This window comes from Pezoporus wallicus, unplaced genomic scaffold (assembly GCF_028554395.1).
Source record: "Pezoporus wallicus isolate ANWC-B61680 ecotype Strahan unplaced genomic scaffold, APGP_CSIRO_Pwel_v1 contig_8725, whole genome shotgun sequence".
Taxonomy (NCBI): Eukaryota; Metazoa; Chordata; class Aves; order Psittaciformes; family Psittacidae; genus Pezoporus; species Pezoporus wallicus.
Window position 1 is genome coordinate 305,050 of NW_026638227.1, and position 17,101 is coordinate 322,150.

Below are 17,101 nucleotides of genomic sequence, written 5' to 3' on the forward strand. Positions count from 1 at the left end.
AAACCTGTGTGGTCTCATTTTTGGTACTGAGAATAATGTTGATTATTCAGCTCTCCAGTGATGCAGTTGGGGATGGGGAGCTGGCAGTCTTGGGTTCTTTCTCAGCACCATGCTCAGAGGTTGGGTAGGTCCTTGATTTGGTTTAACTTACTTAGTGATCTGATACCTTCAGCAGCCTCCTGCTTCATGTGAACTTGAAGCTGCTTCTGCCTGTGAAGTGTCTTTGACAAGTGTTTTTCTGTTTTTTCTGTTCTGCCTCAGTGACTCTCTGAACCTGGGAAATGGCAGTGATGGGAATTACGTGCCAGGGAGCTCCTGATCCAGCCATCAAGCACAAGAAGGAGCTCACGGCTACCAAGGGGCTGAATGAGACAGTGAGTGAAAAGCAGAGCAGTGTCTACAAAGTAGAAGAGTCCAAGAAGGTCATCTTCCACAGTCAGTGGAAAATCCTGAATGATGTAATCACCAAAGGAACAGCAAAAGAAGAAACAGGAGGAGGATGTGCATCAATTTCTATTATTGCCCAAGCAGAATGTAAGTAGGAGGGCAGTCTGCTCTTCATTGAGGAAAAGGAATGTGTAATGCAGTATGAGATTTCACTCGCTTTGCAGTCCTGGAGAGCTGAGATGAAGTCTATTTGTAATCCCAAGTAGGGTGGAGTAGGTGACACATCCCAGTCTCTCTTTAGGAAGCTCGTGAAATCTCCTAATAATGTGACAGCGTCCACTGAATAAAACATAAATAACAGAACAGCATGAGGCCACTGCACCAAGGTGCTTTGAGTAAACATCAGTGTCCTGCTGGGTCATCTGTCCTTGGCTGACTTCTGAGAGGTGTTTTAAAAAAGGGGGGGGGGGGGAAGAGAAGAAAAACAAAGCTGTCAGGTGGGAAAGAGTTGAAGGATCAGGAGATCACAGTGCTGGGAAGCTAAACAGTGCTGGGGGAGGAAGGATGTAGTGTTGATGGTGTGGCACGACTGTGTGGTGATTTGTCTGGAGCACTGTTTTAGCAAGTTGGTAGGATTGTTTCTTAGTGCAGTTGTTACTAGGAGACTTTGCTTGGCATTGGAGACGTGATGATCCTGTTTTCTTTCACACAGGTGAAAACAGTCAGGAGTTCAGCCCCACTTTATCAGAGAGATCCTTTATTGCTCATAGTAAGCGTTACAGGTGAGAGACCTCTTAACATGAATACCCACCTTTACTGCTGTGTTCGCTGACTGGTTTCAAATCATGCCAGCAATGTGTGCTTACAGTATGTCTTTCCAAAAGCACTTCTGTTTGAATGAGCTTTTCTCTCTGAGGCTCAGGAAGAGGGTATCTTTCCTAAACACCTTCCTCAGAACCTTTTTGTGTTAGGAGAAAGCATAAGTTTAAGCACAAGCTTTGTAGTGTCTTATTGTCAATGCTTGCTGATTTACTGGCCCTTGTAGTCTTCTACCTCTATTTCTGGGTGGTCAGATTTGTTTTGAAGTGACTGAGTGATTTTTTTTTTTTGAGGTTTGTGGGCTTGAAGTTGAAGGACCCAAGGGAAGAGTCTCAGTCTTTAACTGAACTGTCCCTGTGCTTTTGGAACCAGGTTACACCATTGTCTTTGAGAGTTGTGGGAAACTTGGGCTGCTGCCAGAAGTAGTCCTGAGAAAAAGGAACTGCTTCTGGGGAGGGTAAATAAAAGGGACTGAGAAAAGAACCTTTGTTTAATGACAGCATCAGAAATAGAGTTGTGAAGAGAAGCTAGAAGTTGTGATGGAAAAATGGTGGCCTGGAACTTGCATTTGTGGGAGTGAGCCACTTCTTCAGGAAGAGCTTGTGCCCTGTTGGGGCACATATTGGAGCTTTCTTAAGCTGCTCCAGCACTCTGGAGTGGCTCACTGGGATATTAGAAGGCAAAATGTGATGTTCTAGCTCTCTATTCTTTAAATCTCAGAAGGCAGAATTGCTAGTTCTTGTTCTGTGGGTCAGAGTTATTAGCTGGAGGTGTACTTTCACCATCAGATCTAAGAACCTTCATGCCTTTTGGTTTCCCGTAGCCGCTCAGACAGTCTTGATCAAATCCCTAACAATGTGGCCCATGCAAGGGAGGGAAAGATGGCACCTACCTGCTGGAGGGGGAGGCAGCGTGGGAAGACGAGAAGGAAACGTCACAAGAAAAGATCCAAGCTGAAAATACAAACAGTGGCTGCTGGCAAGCGAGGTCCCAGGACTCCTGAGCAAGAGAGCTGTACTCCAATTCCTGTCCAGGTGAGAATCCTTAACCCTTCCTTTTGTGCTGTTGAGACCCCTGCAAATTCCTAGCAGGTATTAGCTGAATTTTGGGTTGTTATATTGAGGTTCCTGCTCAGCTCTGTTGTTTGGTTTTATTTTCTAGGAGGATGAATCACACCAAAATATTATTTACAGAAACAGTTTTTGGGTTTCAGAATTTAACAAGGACTCTATGCTCTATGATCCGTTGTCTTTTGAGAAACCTGAGAAAGTTCTGTCTACAGGCAAACTCCACCCCCCAAGGAGCCAGTACAAAGCAGAACTGCACAAGTTGATTAGCCCTATTCAGTGTCTTAATCATGTTTGGAAACGGCACTATCAGAGGGACAGTGTTCCACAGCCTGAAACTCTCCATCCTTTTCCCTACAACATAATACCCCCTCACTTCCCACATCTGTACAGTTCTCTCCATGCCATGAAATATAATGCTCTGGAGACATACTTTCATGGTGATCTCAACTATCAAGATGATGAGCATCAACTACCTGGCCTAAACTTAGAATATAGTTTCTCTAAATGCATCAACCAATCCATGAAAACCAGCTCAGACAAGATTTCTGTGGAGGAATACTTGGTGGATGCCTTGAAGGGGAGTGTGAGTCTTGGTGAACCACAGAATTTAGCCAGCCTAGCCAAGACGTGGAGAGGAGGTGGTCTGGACCTGAAGGGACAATTTCATGAAGCAGATGAAAATGAAGGCGTGCTACTTACTGAGGTGATCTTCTGACCCTACACACTAGTGTGGTGGAAGGCAGAGCTTCTCCTGGGCTGCAGAAGGGAGAGAGTCTGCGTCCATGTGCTAGCTTCTGTAACAATACTGAGTTTTCTGAATGGTTCTTGAGATGGTGGAAGACTGCCAGTTAAAGATGTGCTTCTGGTTTTTGAAGGATATAAAGCCCTGTCTTAGACTAGTGGCCCTAATTTGTTTGCTCATTCACAAAATACTCATGCTTGTCTATGGAAGTGTTTCTGTGCTTAGTCAGTCTTCAGAGAGGTCTTCTCTGTTTCTCTGTTTTCTCTGTGAAAGAACCTGATCTATTCAGGTGAACAGGCTGCAATATTTCATTGACTATAGGTGACCTGGACTGTCACACAGACAGAAACCAGGGACATGGAGATTGTGAAGGTGCAAAAAGCATGTCTGCCACCTGTGGCAGGAAGCCAGCAACTCACCTATTGTCCCTTGCCAAGCACAGGGCTTGGGCCTATCAAATGCATGTAAACCTTAGAGGCATGATTTATTTCTTCTGAATTCAGTTCTGTCTTGCCACCTTCAACTCCTCATAGAGGTCTCTTTGGAATCAGTGTGACCCTGTCAGTATTGTCAGTGAAGTTCAGGGTATCACTCACACTGAGACCTAAGGCATGATCCCAGTCTACTGGCTATAAAAAAGGTTTAGCTCACACATAGATGTCTACGTTTAGTCAATCTTGTTTTGTTCATTGGATTTAGCTTTGTAGTTCTGTCCTTCATGTGGGAATAGTTTGGCCCTCCAAAGGTGTCCAGATACTGTGGGCTTTCTTTACAGCAATGGTGTAGACTCATTTAAATCAGACAGAAATCAAATAGGTTCTCCTATCTCATCTCAAACCTGTGACAGAAGTAATTTTGACAGGGATTTTTAGAGGTGCAGTGGTATCTTTTCCTGAGAATGTTGGTCTTTGTGGAGCATCAGGATTGAACTGTTCCTTTCCTTGCTTCATCTTGTTTTCTGATTTTCAGAAACTAAATCATCTCGATTTCTGATTTCCAGAGACTAAAGCCAGTGGATTATGAGTACCGAGAAGAGGTTCATTGGACCAAATGTCATGGTTCTTTGGGCATTGGCTCTTTTGGAGAAGTGTATAAAATAGAGGACAAACAGACAGGCTTTCAGTGTGCTGCCAAAAAGGTAATTATGTGTGAGAAAGCAGGGGGGGGTCCTGACACAAGAAGGCTTATGGAGAAAACATCTTCTTCCAGCTGCCATAGACTGAAGGTAGTTTATTATACAGTCACTGTGAAATGCTGCTGTGGTTCTGTCCAAGTTAAAACTGATGGCGTGGAGAGACGCAGCAGTTGGAGAACTTGTATGTGCACAGGGTGGGGGTCAAGCTCGGCAGCCAGAAATGGTTCATTTGGCCTTCAAAGTATGCTGCAGAAGATAATGGGGTTGTGTGCCGAGACATGCCAAGAGAGTCCAGCTTTCAGAAAAATTGGAAGTGTGTTCCTAGTGGCTGTGGGGGACAATCAGCTGTGGGAGCTGTTTGCTTATCTAACTGTTCCCATCTAAAAACGTGTCTAGTATAAATGGTGACATGGCAGGTGCTTCTTTGTTGAAAAAGGAATAAAGTAGGACAAAGTAAGGCAGTTGGTAGGCACTTAAATTGGAGAGAGCTTTCATCTGTTCAGTAAGTGTCATATGCAGTACTGCACATTATAATGAGGTGATTCTGTTCTAGATGCAGCAGCAGATGTGTTTTTATCCAAAAGTTGGCTTAGTAATCTATTGTGCACCAAGATATGCAATTGTCCTACCATGTATGAAGCATATAGAACATAACTGGAGTCAGGGTATTGGTTTGTAGGCATCCATGGAGTGCCTCGGAGGTGAAGGCAGAGTGATTATGCAAGTAGATGATGAGAAAGTAAACTACTCGGTTTGAACTTAACACTTGAATAGTTTCACCACCTCTGTGACCTGATGGTTCTCACATTACCCCAATAGAAAACTTCAAGAGGTGTGTGGGAAGCGTTTGTCTTGAGTACAAAAATGTTAAATGCAAAAAGAATCGGGACTTGAGTTTTTCAGTTTAAAATGTTTGCTTTTTCTTGCTTGCATTTGGGCTCAGCTTGCTGCATTGCATGTGGAAAGGTAGAAGTGGCAAGACTAAGCCAGCTTGTCCAGTATTTTAACCATTTAGTTTGCCAGCTGTATAGAAGCAAACACATTTAAAGCATACGTATTTATTTTGTATTCTGCATCCTCATGTTTTAGATGTGGGATTTTGTGGCAACATGACCAGCTTGTTTTCTGACAGGATGTAACTACTTACATTTCTTATGTATTTTTCCAAATACATTCTTAGGAGAAATAGCTGTATTTTCAGTAATGAGGAGTGGTTTTATTTTAATGGAGCAACTATCTTCAGTTCCTACTGTCTGCCTGTGTTAGAAGGGGACTTCCTGACCTTCTTTCACCATTCTTGGTATTGTAAGCACCAGCTCTCCAAATTCTTGAGATTAAAGAAGACTAGCTAGAGCTGGATTGCTGACAGTGAGGAAATGTGATCCATCCTTTTCCCAACAGAATCATAGTTCTGTTGGGAACAGGCTCATGTTTTCCTTCTGGGCTTTAGCAAATTCTTGATTTATTTTGTTTGGGTAAACTCAGTGAATAGAGTTTTTCTTTAACCATTTTTCTGTGCAGGCTGAAAAGGTGATAGTGTGGATCCCTGCTTGTGGCCATATTTCAGACTCCCTCCTGGTTTGGGGGAGGTTTATATTTGCCAAGTATTGCACTATCCTTAATTTTTTTTCCTCTTTCATGAAAGCAGAGTGCTCCAGTTGTCAGCATTATCTTTTGAACTGAGACAGAAATTACCTTCTGAAGTTACCAGCTACAAGCTGGAGGTATTGCAACCTGTCATCTTTTCTGACAAATCTTCACTCAGATGCTGAGGATTTAGGGACTCGCATCATCCTTGTTCAGAATCATTCTGAGTGTTCCCACATATTGTTGTAGCCACTGATTTCTGTTAATGAAGGTCATCCTTCTACCTCTGCTCTTGGACAGTGCAGGACACTCTGACCCGAGCATCTGGGGAACAGCTCAGTTGGGATTCAACACAAAATCTGTTCAGTGCTGCTTCTTTGTTTTTGTAGGTACAAGTTGAACACTTCCGTGCAGAGGAGCTAACAACATGTGCTGCAGTAACAAGTCCTAAAGTTGTCCCCTTGTACGGAGCTGTGAAGGAAGGACCGTGGGTGACCATCTTCATGAAGCTGATGGAGGGTGAGAAAGGAGCAACCACAGTGGAAGTTCCACTGTAACCACTGAATGCAGCAGACACTGATCTCCCTCCTGCCCCAGTTTTAAATCTGTTAATTCTTTGATGTATCCAGAGTATCTCTAGTGTTCATTCCTGAATGGGTTGGGATAGGTATTGTATAATCCTTGCTGGTATGTGGCAATGGTCTTTCTGGAGGGAGAAAAATTCCCAGTCCTGCCTCACTGCAGTACAAGATGTGCATCTCTTGACCAGCAGCTGCAAGTTCTCACTAAAACACATCGCAGGTGCTGGTTCTTGCATTCATGTTTATTTGCGTGGCCCCATATAAAGCACATTGTACTGGAAAAGGGGATTCTGTGTAAGCAAACCTCGGTGCTGCTGTTGCCTGATCCTGTTTTTCTAGTGAGGACCGTAAGGAAAATAGAGCCTGTGAAGAGCTGACTGGTGATCAGAGGCACCTAGAAATGTCTGATCTGCTCACAGAGTAGTTGCTTTTGATACAAAGCAACACCTTTAAACTGACGCTAAGCAAAAGGCTCCATGGAAGAGGCTAGTTTCTGTGGGCAGTAAGAACTCCGGGAATAACTAAAAGGAGCAGGCCCAAGTGTAGAAGATAAGGGCTGTCAGACCTGACAGTTCTTGTTTCTTCATCAGAAACCATGAGGAGTGCTGATGATGCTGGGAAGAATTTAAAGATAGGCTAACATGGACTCTCTGGATTCCTTTCTAGGTGGCTCACTAGGTCAGCTAATTAAACAGAGTGGCTGTCTGCCAGAGGACAGAGCCCTCAGTTATTTGGGCCAGGCATTAGAAGGCTTGGAGTATCTTCATGCTCAAAACATTCTCCATGGAGATGTAAAAGGTAGGCTTGTACTTAAGGTACCCTGTTCTTCCCTATTTCTTGATAGAGGCAAACTGCTTAGAGGTTAAAATCCTGAGTGGCTAGTTATTTAGCAGATTTTCAGCTCTACGTTTGAGGTCAGAGCTTAACTTGGTTCTAAACAGCTGAACATACCATATTTGTCACCTCTTTCTGTCATCCAGTGGGCCTGACAGGCTGTTTGCCCAGGCTGCCCACCACTGGGTAGAAGAATTTCCAGGGCAGATAATTATAGTTGTGTACTTGCTTAAGCCACTGGTGCTTCATAGGAGTAACAGACCTTGGTTAAGGCTCAAAAACCCTGTACTTCTGTGGGCTTTTGTGCTTTTTTTCCATCTCAGTGACCATAATACAAAGGAGACTAATTCAAAGCTTCTCATTGCCAGCGGAAAACGTGCTCTTGTCTGATGATGGAAGCAGGGCTCTTCTGTGCGACTTTGGCCACTCCGCTCACCTCCATCCAGATGGCCTGGGGAAGTGCTTGGTCACAGGTAAGGATTTTCTGCTGTGATTGTAAAGAATTGCTCTGCTGACTCATTTTTTCTTCTTTGAACATTTACATTTGGCTAATTTGCAAGCAGCTGTATTTTCCAGACTTAATGTTGCTGATAGTGTCACATTCCTTGATCTTACTGTGATGTATCCCACTGACAGCTAAAATGAACTTCAAGGTTGGAAGATGGTTCTTATCTGCCAGTCTAGAAATCTGTTGTGGGATTTTGTCAGCATAATGTGTGCTGTGTTCTGTCACTTCAAGAGGCCACACCGAAATTTAAAAATCTAACTCTGACTTGTGATGTGATGTAACCTCCTTGAACAGCTGGGGAAGGATCCTAAAGCAAAATTCCTCGCTGATTTTCAGGCAGTTAAGCTTTACAGTGCTGCTTAATGCAGCCCTTGAAAGAGAAGGATGTTTTCTTACACCAGTAAAGCATCATGTTTCCCCTCACAGATTGGCTTGGAAGGGGAAATTAATACCTATTCTGTGTGTAAGGGATGGGACTGATATGGAAATGTAGCCTATAAGCTTATAAGAGCACACAGCACTTCTTTTAGGGTTAAGATGACTTATTTCTCACTTTAACTGGAAAGACAAGGAAGCTGCCTTAGGCTTCCCAGCAGTTGCATTAGAACAATTCTCTAGTTTCCATGCAGTGAGTTTTCATTTGAATTGTTTTAGGGAACTATGTGCCTGGCACAGAGACTCATATGGCTCCAGAGGTGGTCATGGGAAAGCGGTGTGACTCCAAAGTGGATGTCTGGAGCAGTTGCTGTATGATGCTGCATATGCTTAATGGGTGCCACCCTTGGACCCAGTATTATAATCACCCACTCTGTCTAAAGGTAAGTGACCCAAGATATCTTCAGTAACAGGTACATATGCTTGCAGAGCCTCATGATACGTAGGTAGAGAGCTGTTTTTTCAGGGAGGCTGGCTGAGAGCCAGCTGGGCATCTAAATGATGCCAACCTTGTTTTGGAAGCTGATAATTTCTTACGCTTCTTTGACTGCTGGGTATTACACATGCTAGGGCTGTTTCATTCATATCCTGCTCATGACTTGAGTTGGCTTTTTAGCCGTTCACCTGTAATAAATTTACTGCTCAGATCTCTTGTTTAATGCTGTCATTTCAGTAGGAAATGCTTTCAGGGTGGGAAGAACCTTTCTGAAATCAAACAAAGCTTCTCTGGTCTAACCTCTTTCACTTCCTGTTTGTTACACAGATAGCTAAAGAGCCACCTCCTCTGAGGGAAATTCCACCTTCCTGCAACCCTCTCACTGCTGAGATTATTAAAATGGGTCTGGAGAAAGAGCCTGTTCAGAGAGCATCTGCATCTGAACTGAAAACAAAAACCAGTGTCGCACTTGAAGAAGGTAGAAATGTCCTGTGTCTAAAGCTTCTTATCCACACTGGTACAGTAACCAGTTGCTAGTTATGTCAGAGTGGCCCTATGGGAAATGTCAGTGTGTTTTACTGTTCAGGATATCGTTTGCACAGGCTTCAGCATTGATGGATATTTTGGGGTTCATGGCTTTTGCCCACAGCCCGGTGTTTCTCACCCAAAATTCCTTGTGTGCTGTCACCTGCTCTTGCTTCTCTGCTTGAAGCAGCCAATGTTCTGCTCCATGAGGATTTATTAAGGTGTGTGCTGTGGCTGGGCTCATGTTCAGCTGAAGTATCACCCACTGAGCTGGAGCCTGGTATGAAGCAAAACTGAAAGCAGGGGTTTATTGCATCCTGAACTGTAACTCCTACTTGCGCTCTGGTCTTGCCTCTAAGACTATCCATCATTTATTTCAAGTTAATCCTGCTGTAAGGTTCTGTAATACAGCAAGAATTTGTAGAGGTGGTCTGGTTTTGTCTTTTGAAGATGCTGCGTATTTTACAGCAAGATGCAGTTCAGAAACTCTTCATGTGAAGGAAAACTTTTACCTCTTTTGTTTTGTCTTTAGTTTATAATGTTTATGTGCTTTTTGCTTTTTACAGTGGGAGGTGTGACAAGCCCCTGGAGAGGTGAATACAGGGAGCCTAGGCATTTATCTCTGAACAAAGAAAACACTCCCCAGACATCCCTGTCCCCTACAGTGAGCTCAGTTTCTGAGACTGGTTCTGACCCAAAATTGGCAGTCAAAGTTTCTTGTACAAGTTCTGTCCTACCACCACCATCTCTGGAGCAAACAGAGGAGGTTGAGGGAACACCTTGGAATGTGTGCAAGGAGTTACCTGAGGCCTGGGATCCTCCACCTCTTGCCTCAACTCCTCTCCCCCTGAAGAGCTGCAGCCATGTGGAGAGAGCAACAGCCATTTCAGAGCAAGAGCTTCAGCAGCTAGAAATAGGTAAGCAGCAGGCTATGGAGGGAATTCAGCTTTTTGAGCATGATCAAAATACAGCTGCTTTCTATTGGCCTCTTCACAGTTATTTCTAGGGTTTGAGCTTGAGTGTCATTTTTGGTCAGTTCTCTCTCATTACACAGGTTGTTCAGCCTTCCTTTGAATTACCCAGAGTAGTAGTTCTTAACCAGTTAAATATGCCACAAAGTTAGTGATCAGAATTTCCTTCTACTCTCTGAACAGTGAAGGGAACTTCTGTAGAGGTGCAAGAACCTTAAAAAACCACCAGTGTCAGACTTGTGCTTTAAGTGGGGTCTGCATTCCAACTTCATCTGAAATTTTAGGTTTTCAAACATTATTCTTTTGATAAAAGGATAAACCTATTGGATGGGAGATATCAAATGAAGTATTATAGTTAAAATCAGTCTGCAACTGTTCTGTTGCATTGGAAAACTTAGAGCCACCAGCCAATGAATTTGATTACCAGCAGCAAACCAGAACTGGAAAACTTGCAGTTTGGAAACGAGGGAAGGAACAGTCTGGTTCCATTGCCCCCGTGTGACTCAACCTTCACATTTTTTTAATTCCATATTTTCCCTAGCTTGAAGTTTTCAATTAATTTCCAAAGACTAGAAAAAGTGTCTTGAAATGTAACTTGTCATGGACCTGAGGAATGGCATTCTAGGGGATTGCTGAGGGTTGGCTTTGTCTCAAATGGCTTTGGATCTTCAGCAGCCTTGTAAAGTCTGGATATTATCCGTGCAAGTTACCACAGGAGTTGAATACATAAGTTTGACCTTTCTTTGGCTATAATGTGGATGAATCTACAGTGAAGATTCATAAGTAACATAATAGGCAAGAACTAGGAAATTCTTGGCACTAGTGCTGCCTCTGTTTCGTTTTGCAAGTCGTTGGCACAATTCATCTCTCCTTTCTGGCTCAGTTTCCACAGTGGTGACCATAGCCTCTGCTTAGCAGAGGAATTGTGTGCCATGTATTTTGTGGACACCAATATCAACATTCATTAAATAATGCTGAAGAAGCTTTGGGTATTAATTGCACTAATTGTAATTAGAGGAGGGAGGCAGGAAAGGAAACAATGGTAATGTCTTCCTCTTTCCTTTTGCTTGCAGAACTGTTTTTGGACAGCCTTTCACAGCCTTACTCTCTGGAAGAGCAAGAACAAATGCTTTCATGTCTCAGCATTGACAGCCCATTTGTGTCAGATGCCAGTGAGAAGGTGCGTGTAGATGGATGCTGAGGGGGCTGGGTGTGGCAGGGTAACCATCTCTGGTTTACGGGGAGCTGTGACCAGTGCACATCTGGAGTTTCTCATGTTCGTTGCTGCTTTTTGACACCGAGTTTGCTGTAGAATGCCTTGGGAAGAAACCTTTGTCCTTAGACAATTGGGTGTTTAGGATTGTGGTTGCTCCGTTAGTTTACTGTCCAGCATGGATCTCTTTTCTCCAGTTGTTCTCCTGTGCTGTATACTGACAGGAAGTCTCAAGTGTGTGGATATGGAAAAATCTCAGGAGCTTTGACCCTCGCTATGCAGAAATAGGGAACTGAAGAAGCAGTGGTGAACTTGGACCAGATAGCTGTGCAGCCCAGGGTCAAAGGATGTCTAGGGGGAAAGACCAGAAGAATAGGGCAGATGAACAGAGACCCTGGTCCTGGATATTCATTTCCAGCCTAGGGATCTGTTCTTCATAAAGTTTTTTAACCCATTCATACTGGTGACTTACATAGTCAAAGTTACTAAGTGTAATTGCTTTTGTTTGCTTTATCTCTGGTGTTCATAAGGTAGCGAAAACCAGCGAAACACTGAATAAGCCTTGCTGTAACCGGGGAAGGACCTAAGCCCTTCAGTCATTGTTTTCAAAGACAGAGTCCACAGTTGTGTAGCCTGCCATCTACAGGAGTCATTTCTGCCTGTGACCATCTCTGTTTCCTATTTCTGTTCCTCTTCCCAGCCTTCTAATGTTTTCTGAGGAGGATTGAGCAGAGTCACGTCCAGTAGTTCAGCTTTGACACAGCATGGTGTGTGCAGCTGGGATGTGACTCTGGCTTGCTTTGGTTCTGTGTTTGGTTTTATTTTCCCCCAAATACCCAACTCCAATATATAATTTGACTTTTTTCTGATACTCACACTCTGCTGATGATGTCAGATTGACTTCTGATGACTTGAGGATAATGCAGACTTTTCCAAGCTGTCTAGCATTGTAGGATCCAGAGTTGTTTATATACACTTCACTGTTCTTCCTGTGTGTTACTTGGCGCTTACTGACATTAGAAATCTGTCTCACACTTTATTCTGTCATTCAGTGAGCTAAACCCCTCTTTTCTCATACAGCTCTTCCACTGCTTATTGATTTGCCCATTGATTATATCTTAGTATGTCTGAAAAATGTTTCATTGCTCTTCATGTCCTTTTCCACATGGCAGGTAAATGTTGACTAACTCAAGGCCTGGCCTTAGATCCCTGTGGATTCCTACTTTTTTCTTCCTGAGGTGATTTTAACGTTTATCTCATACAAACTCATTTTCTTTAGGAGCTTTTGCCAAACTTATGCTTACTTCTGCAGAACTCCATGAAGGCCTCTCACAGCTTGAGGGACACTATGAGCTCTGGGATTCATTCCTGGAACAGCCAGGCAGATGGACAGAGCTTCAGCTGGAATAACCTGCGGAGCCGCAGTCGGCACACAGACACTCCCAGCTATTTCAATGGTAAGTCTCAAGTGCTACGTTTTGATCAGGGAGAACGTCCTCAGTGTCTAGAGGATCTGGGGTCTTGGAGCTCTTCTTATCCTTTGGAGGCCAAGTCTGACCCAGTGATGAATGGGTGGAAGACACTTGAGTCTGTATAGTCTAGGAAAAGCCAGAGAAGTTCCCGGCTCAGCTTTGTATGCGCTGCCTTGTGCATCTGCCATGTGCAAGAATGTGTTTTATAACCATAAATGTCTAGAAAGTACTTTTGAGGGCATGTTGTGTGAATCAATACATCTCTTCAGCTGCTTTCTTGCTAAATCCAGCTCTGCCCTGTGAGTCATTGCTGTCTTCAGCAAGCCTCCATGCTCAGCGGAAGACCTACCTAAATTAAATGCTTAAAGACAACACTGAGTTTTGATATATGTGCCTTGCTAGTCAAGTTTTCTGTGTTGGACTGAGAAGTCATTATGCCTACAGAAGTTAATGACTTCTCTTGCACATTTCAGGAGTGAAAATCCAGATCCAGTTACTAAGTGGAGAAAATTTACACATCAGGGATTTCCACAGGACAAAGGTGGGAGACATTGCCACTGGGATAAGCAGCCAGGTGAGACACAGTGCAGCTTCATAATGCCTTTAAACAGTGACCCTGAAGTCCATTCGAGGGCCCTAATGACACATTTAGTAGTATAATTTCAATGTTGCTGTTAGGAATGTGATTCCCAAAGATGTTTTCTGAATCATGAACAGTTGCTAATTGTCAGAGGGACCACAGGGATCTCCATCTCAGAAGGTACCTATGCTGCAGCTTATAGTCCTCGACCATAAAAATAAATTCTTTCCCCTCTCCCTGTAGAAGAATCACTATATGACTTTTTCATCAAGAGCAGTAATATCAGCTAAGGGAGATGGGCTGTGTTTGGCTGTGATGCTTCTAACTTGTTAGGTTGGAGGAGATATTGGCAGACTACAGTGAACCGCACTGTTGTCCTCTTTGGCAGTCCCTGAAAGAACTCCTGAGTGTTTGTGAGACTGTGACTCATCTGAGTGCAAAATGTGGTGAACATCTCTAAACAAAGAGGTTGCAGAAGTCCAGAAAATGGTTCAGTGGTGCTGGTTGTCTTTGGCATACATTGTCTCTTGGACATCACAGAGCCTGCAGAGGAATTCACTGTGCACAAACATAGGCAGTTCAGGAACCACCAGTGCTGGTCAGAAACTCATGTGAGGCAATTTGGCGCTGGGTGAATGAATGCTACCTAGTCCAGTTTCTGAGATACTTTCTTAGGAGAGAAGGTTTGGATGCTCCTGCCAAGAACAGGCCTTTCTCCAGGAGTGTTTTTTTTTGGATTGGGAAGTTCATTGCTGTGTTTGATAGAAGGATATCATGTTCTGAAAGAGACTTGAAATGCCACTCAAATCTGTCTGTTCTGTTTCACAGATACCAATCCCTGCTTTCAGTCTGGTTACTAAAGAAGGCCAGCCAGTTCACTACAACATGGAGGTCCCCGACTCTGGTATTGAGCTGCAGTGCACCCTTGCCCCTGACTGCAGTGTCAGCTGGACATGGCGAGTCAAGCATGGTCAACTGGAGAACAGGCCATGAAGCTGTTCCTGTTTTGGAGGTTTTTACCTTGTTGAAAGAAGGAATTGCAAAAGCTTCCAACCACCACCCCTGCCATGGAGCACCAAGTGCAGTTGCTGGTGTTTTGTGCTGAAGTAGAATAGCGGCTCAGCAGCTCACTGCTCTCGGGCCTCACTTCTGTTGTCTGTTTTGATCCAGTTCCAAGACATGTCCTGAACTTAGGTGTTCCCCAGAACAGTGGGAATTACTTGTTTTGGGTGTGAGTGTTAGGTTGAGCTTGAGAATGGTGGGTGGAAATTCCTACTTTTCAGAGGAATGTGATTGTGCTTTTCAGGAGCAGAGGGGGATTGGATGAGAACTCTTGTTGCTCAGCCTCCGAGGTGAAGCCAGTAGCTGCTGGGCTTGCCCAAAGGAGGAGGTTGGATGTCTTCAGTGTAGTTGGTTGTGCCAGGGGGAGCTGGCTATCTTCCCTCTAGCTGGAGGAAAAACTCAGTGTTTCTGTCGGCTTTGGGTAGCATCATCTCTACCTCAAGCCTTTTGCATGGGGAAAATCAACAGCAGTAACTGGCTGGGTTCTTGGTTTCACCTCCCACCCTTTCCTGCAGACACTTCCTTCTTGAATCAGAAAAGAACTATCTTCCCAGAAAGAGCTTTGCTTGCAGCTCTCATCTTCAGGCTTCCTCCCTGGCTTAGGAGCTGGTGCTCTCTCTCTGGTGTTGCTTCCAACTCTGGCAGGTAGGGCAGGAGGAAGGTATGATATTCCTTGGTGGGAAGGGTGGAGGGGTTGTATTCCTCCATCCTCTTTCCACCACTGACTTGGGTCTCCTCATGGACTGTCCCATGCAGGCAGCTCCCCCTGGAAGGGGAAAGGGATGGCAGGTCCCCCGGCTCAGACCAGGGCTGACTTTGACTACAGCATTTATAAAAACCTCACTCCTAGCTATCACCCCATCCCTCCACTCAGCCCCAGGATGGGAGGTCAGTGCCCCACGTGTGCGTGGTGCGAGCTCAGCCTGCCCTCACCAGCACTCAGGGACTGACACGAGGCCTCCTATCACTGCCATTATTGCAAGACGTGCTCACGGAGCGGGGTGGGCAGCTGGGCCCAGGATGCCTTAAGTTTTCAACTGTTTTTTTACTGTTGTGTCGATTGTTATGAGTGTACTGAAGCAGCATGGGTCCCATTCTGATGGGCTGGTGTTGCTAAGCCTCCTCTAAGCCGGAACAAAGGCAGAGGGAGTTGTAAGCTAGGGTATATTTATTCAGGACTGCTCAAAGCCCTTACACACGTGGAAATCACTTGACAGGGTGCTGTTGCTCTTCCAGAGTGTTGTAACTTCAGTGGCCTCTGAGCAGGAGCTATCTACATCCAGGCTGAACAGAGAAACTGCTCACAGAAAGCAGGGTATGCTCTGCCAGATCCATGCTGGTTCTGGGGGCACAATGGGACAGGAATGTTGGCAGTTTCCTCAAGTGAAGTTCACTTAGGAAATAGCTGGGAAAGTTACACCCTGGACCTCCCTTTCTGAGAAGCAATGCTCCTTTAGGAACTGATACTCCTTCCCTTTGGTCTCCCAGAGCATGGCTGGTTTTGATAAACTTGGCAGTGACATCCCTCATCAAAAACTAAAGTTGTGATCTAATAAAAAAGTGGAACTCTTGACGAAAAATGGAACCTGTCACCACTCTGGGTTTAGTTTTTATAGCACTTTTTGTTCTTAGCACTTAATACATTGGCCAGAATAGGCACCTGATTATATCTGCAATGCCACATGAAGAGTCTTTTTAGTAAACAATTAACGGAGTATGCACATGTCTTCCAGGAAGGAGTAGGGGAGGAGTGGGTAGGTTGGCTTGATTACTTTTTCTCAGATGCCATAAGCTACTAAGAATGTTAAGCAGGAGGATCAAAATGCTCCTCCAGGGCTCCCAGGAGCTCCCAAGCCCATACTCAGTGCAGTGATCAAACTCCCCACACCTGGCACCCTTCCTGGGCTTCCTGTGAGGCAGGGAGGAGAAAAACCTGTTGGTTGTTTCTAAGAAGAGTCTGTTGGTGATGTGTCAGTCTGAAACACGAAAGCAGGGTCTGTTCCCTTCTCAAAGTCTGCATCTCATGGCTTTCACTGCAGGGTGCTTCGATGTACAGTTGTTTCATACATGGGTGTGAGACTCAAGTTCTGCCAAGCTGTAGGGCAGGATGCAGCAGCCCTCTGTTCCCAGGACTTTCGAGCTTCACACTTCATCTGTAGCATTAACATTAATATCAGGCCACCTACACGAATGGAGGAAGGGCAGTGAACTCTCGTGAACCCACAGTGCCTTCACAAAGTAGATGGAGATGTCTGTGTTCTGTACCCTCACACCAGTATTAGCCAGTATCTCCATCCTTTTTGTTTCGTCCAAAACCTCCAGTCCTGTGTTGCTGCCACCTCAGGCAGGAAAGTGAGGCTGCAGACTTCCACCTCGCACATATTGTACAAGACAGGCTGTGGCATCAGCAGGCACTGCCAGGTGTGAAAGACTCTGGCTAATACCACAAACCACTGGTGCTTTCTTACTGTCCTGAATGTGGTTCTCTTGGGAGGATCTCCAGGGTTTGCATAGTTTTACTGCCAGCTTGAGATCTCCTCAACATTCTGCTGCTGCCAGGACAGTTCCCTCTTCATTTGGCTGATCATTTTTGCTGTGACAGGCATAAAAAGTCCAGCTTTCCAGATGAAGGCTGGCTGTGCAATGCTGACAGGAGGCAATCAGGAAAGCCTTTGGTTATCCACATTAAAACTTGGCTGAAAATGTGTATAATAACAAGTTGTCTTTGGGGTAGAACCCCAGGT

General features: G+C 44.6%; 1 protein-coding gene across 3 annotated transcripts; it reads left to right on the forward strand.

Moving 5' to 3' along the window:
• Positions 1-236: 236 nt before the first annotated feature.
• Positions 237-16,126, forward strand: MAP3K14 (mitogen-activated protein kinase kinase kinase 14). Of its 3 annotated transcripts, none has more exons than XM_057410040.1 (15): positions 237-534; positions 1,100-1,169; positions 2,030-2,240; positions 2,368-2,979; positions 4,019-4,156; positions 6,130-6,259; positions 6,988-7,119; positions 7,479-7,628; positions 8,318-8,481; positions 8,862-9,012; positions 9,626-9,976; positions 11,104-11,210; positions 12,556-12,700; positions 13,189-13,289; positions 14,124-16,126. In XM_057410040.1, exons 1-15 carry the CDS (start codon positions 282-284, stop codon positions 14,286-14,288), a joined length of 2,880 nt encoding a protein of 959 aa, XP_057266023.1. In that variant the 5' UTR covers positions 237-281; the 3' UTR covers positions 14,289-16,126. The 3 variants fall into 3 exon arrangements, with proteins under 3 accessions (XP_057266023.1, XP_057266025.1, XP_057266024.1); XM_057410042.1 differs by having other exon boundaries at positions 7,524-7,628; positions 14,124-16,125; XM_057410041.1 differs by having other exon boundaries at positions 1,100-1,168; positions 2,026-2,240; positions 7,524-7,628; positions 14,124-16,125.
• Positions 16,127-17,101: the final 975 nt, after the last annotated feature.

Bases quoted from the DNA above. Each gene is read 5' to 3' on its own strand.
- MAP3K14 (XM_057410040.1), top strand. From the start codon at position 282: ATGGCAGTGATGGGAATTACGTGCCAGGGAGCTCCTGATCCAGCCATC. The intron at 7,629-8,317 runs GTAAGGATTTTC...GAATTGTTTTAG, and splicing joins GGGGAAGTGCTTGGTCACAG to GGAACTATGTGCCTGGCACA. The intron at 11,211-12,555 runs GTGCGTGTAGAT...TTACTTCTGCAG, and splicing joins TGTCAGATGCCAGTGAGAAG to AACTCCATGAAGGCCTCTCA.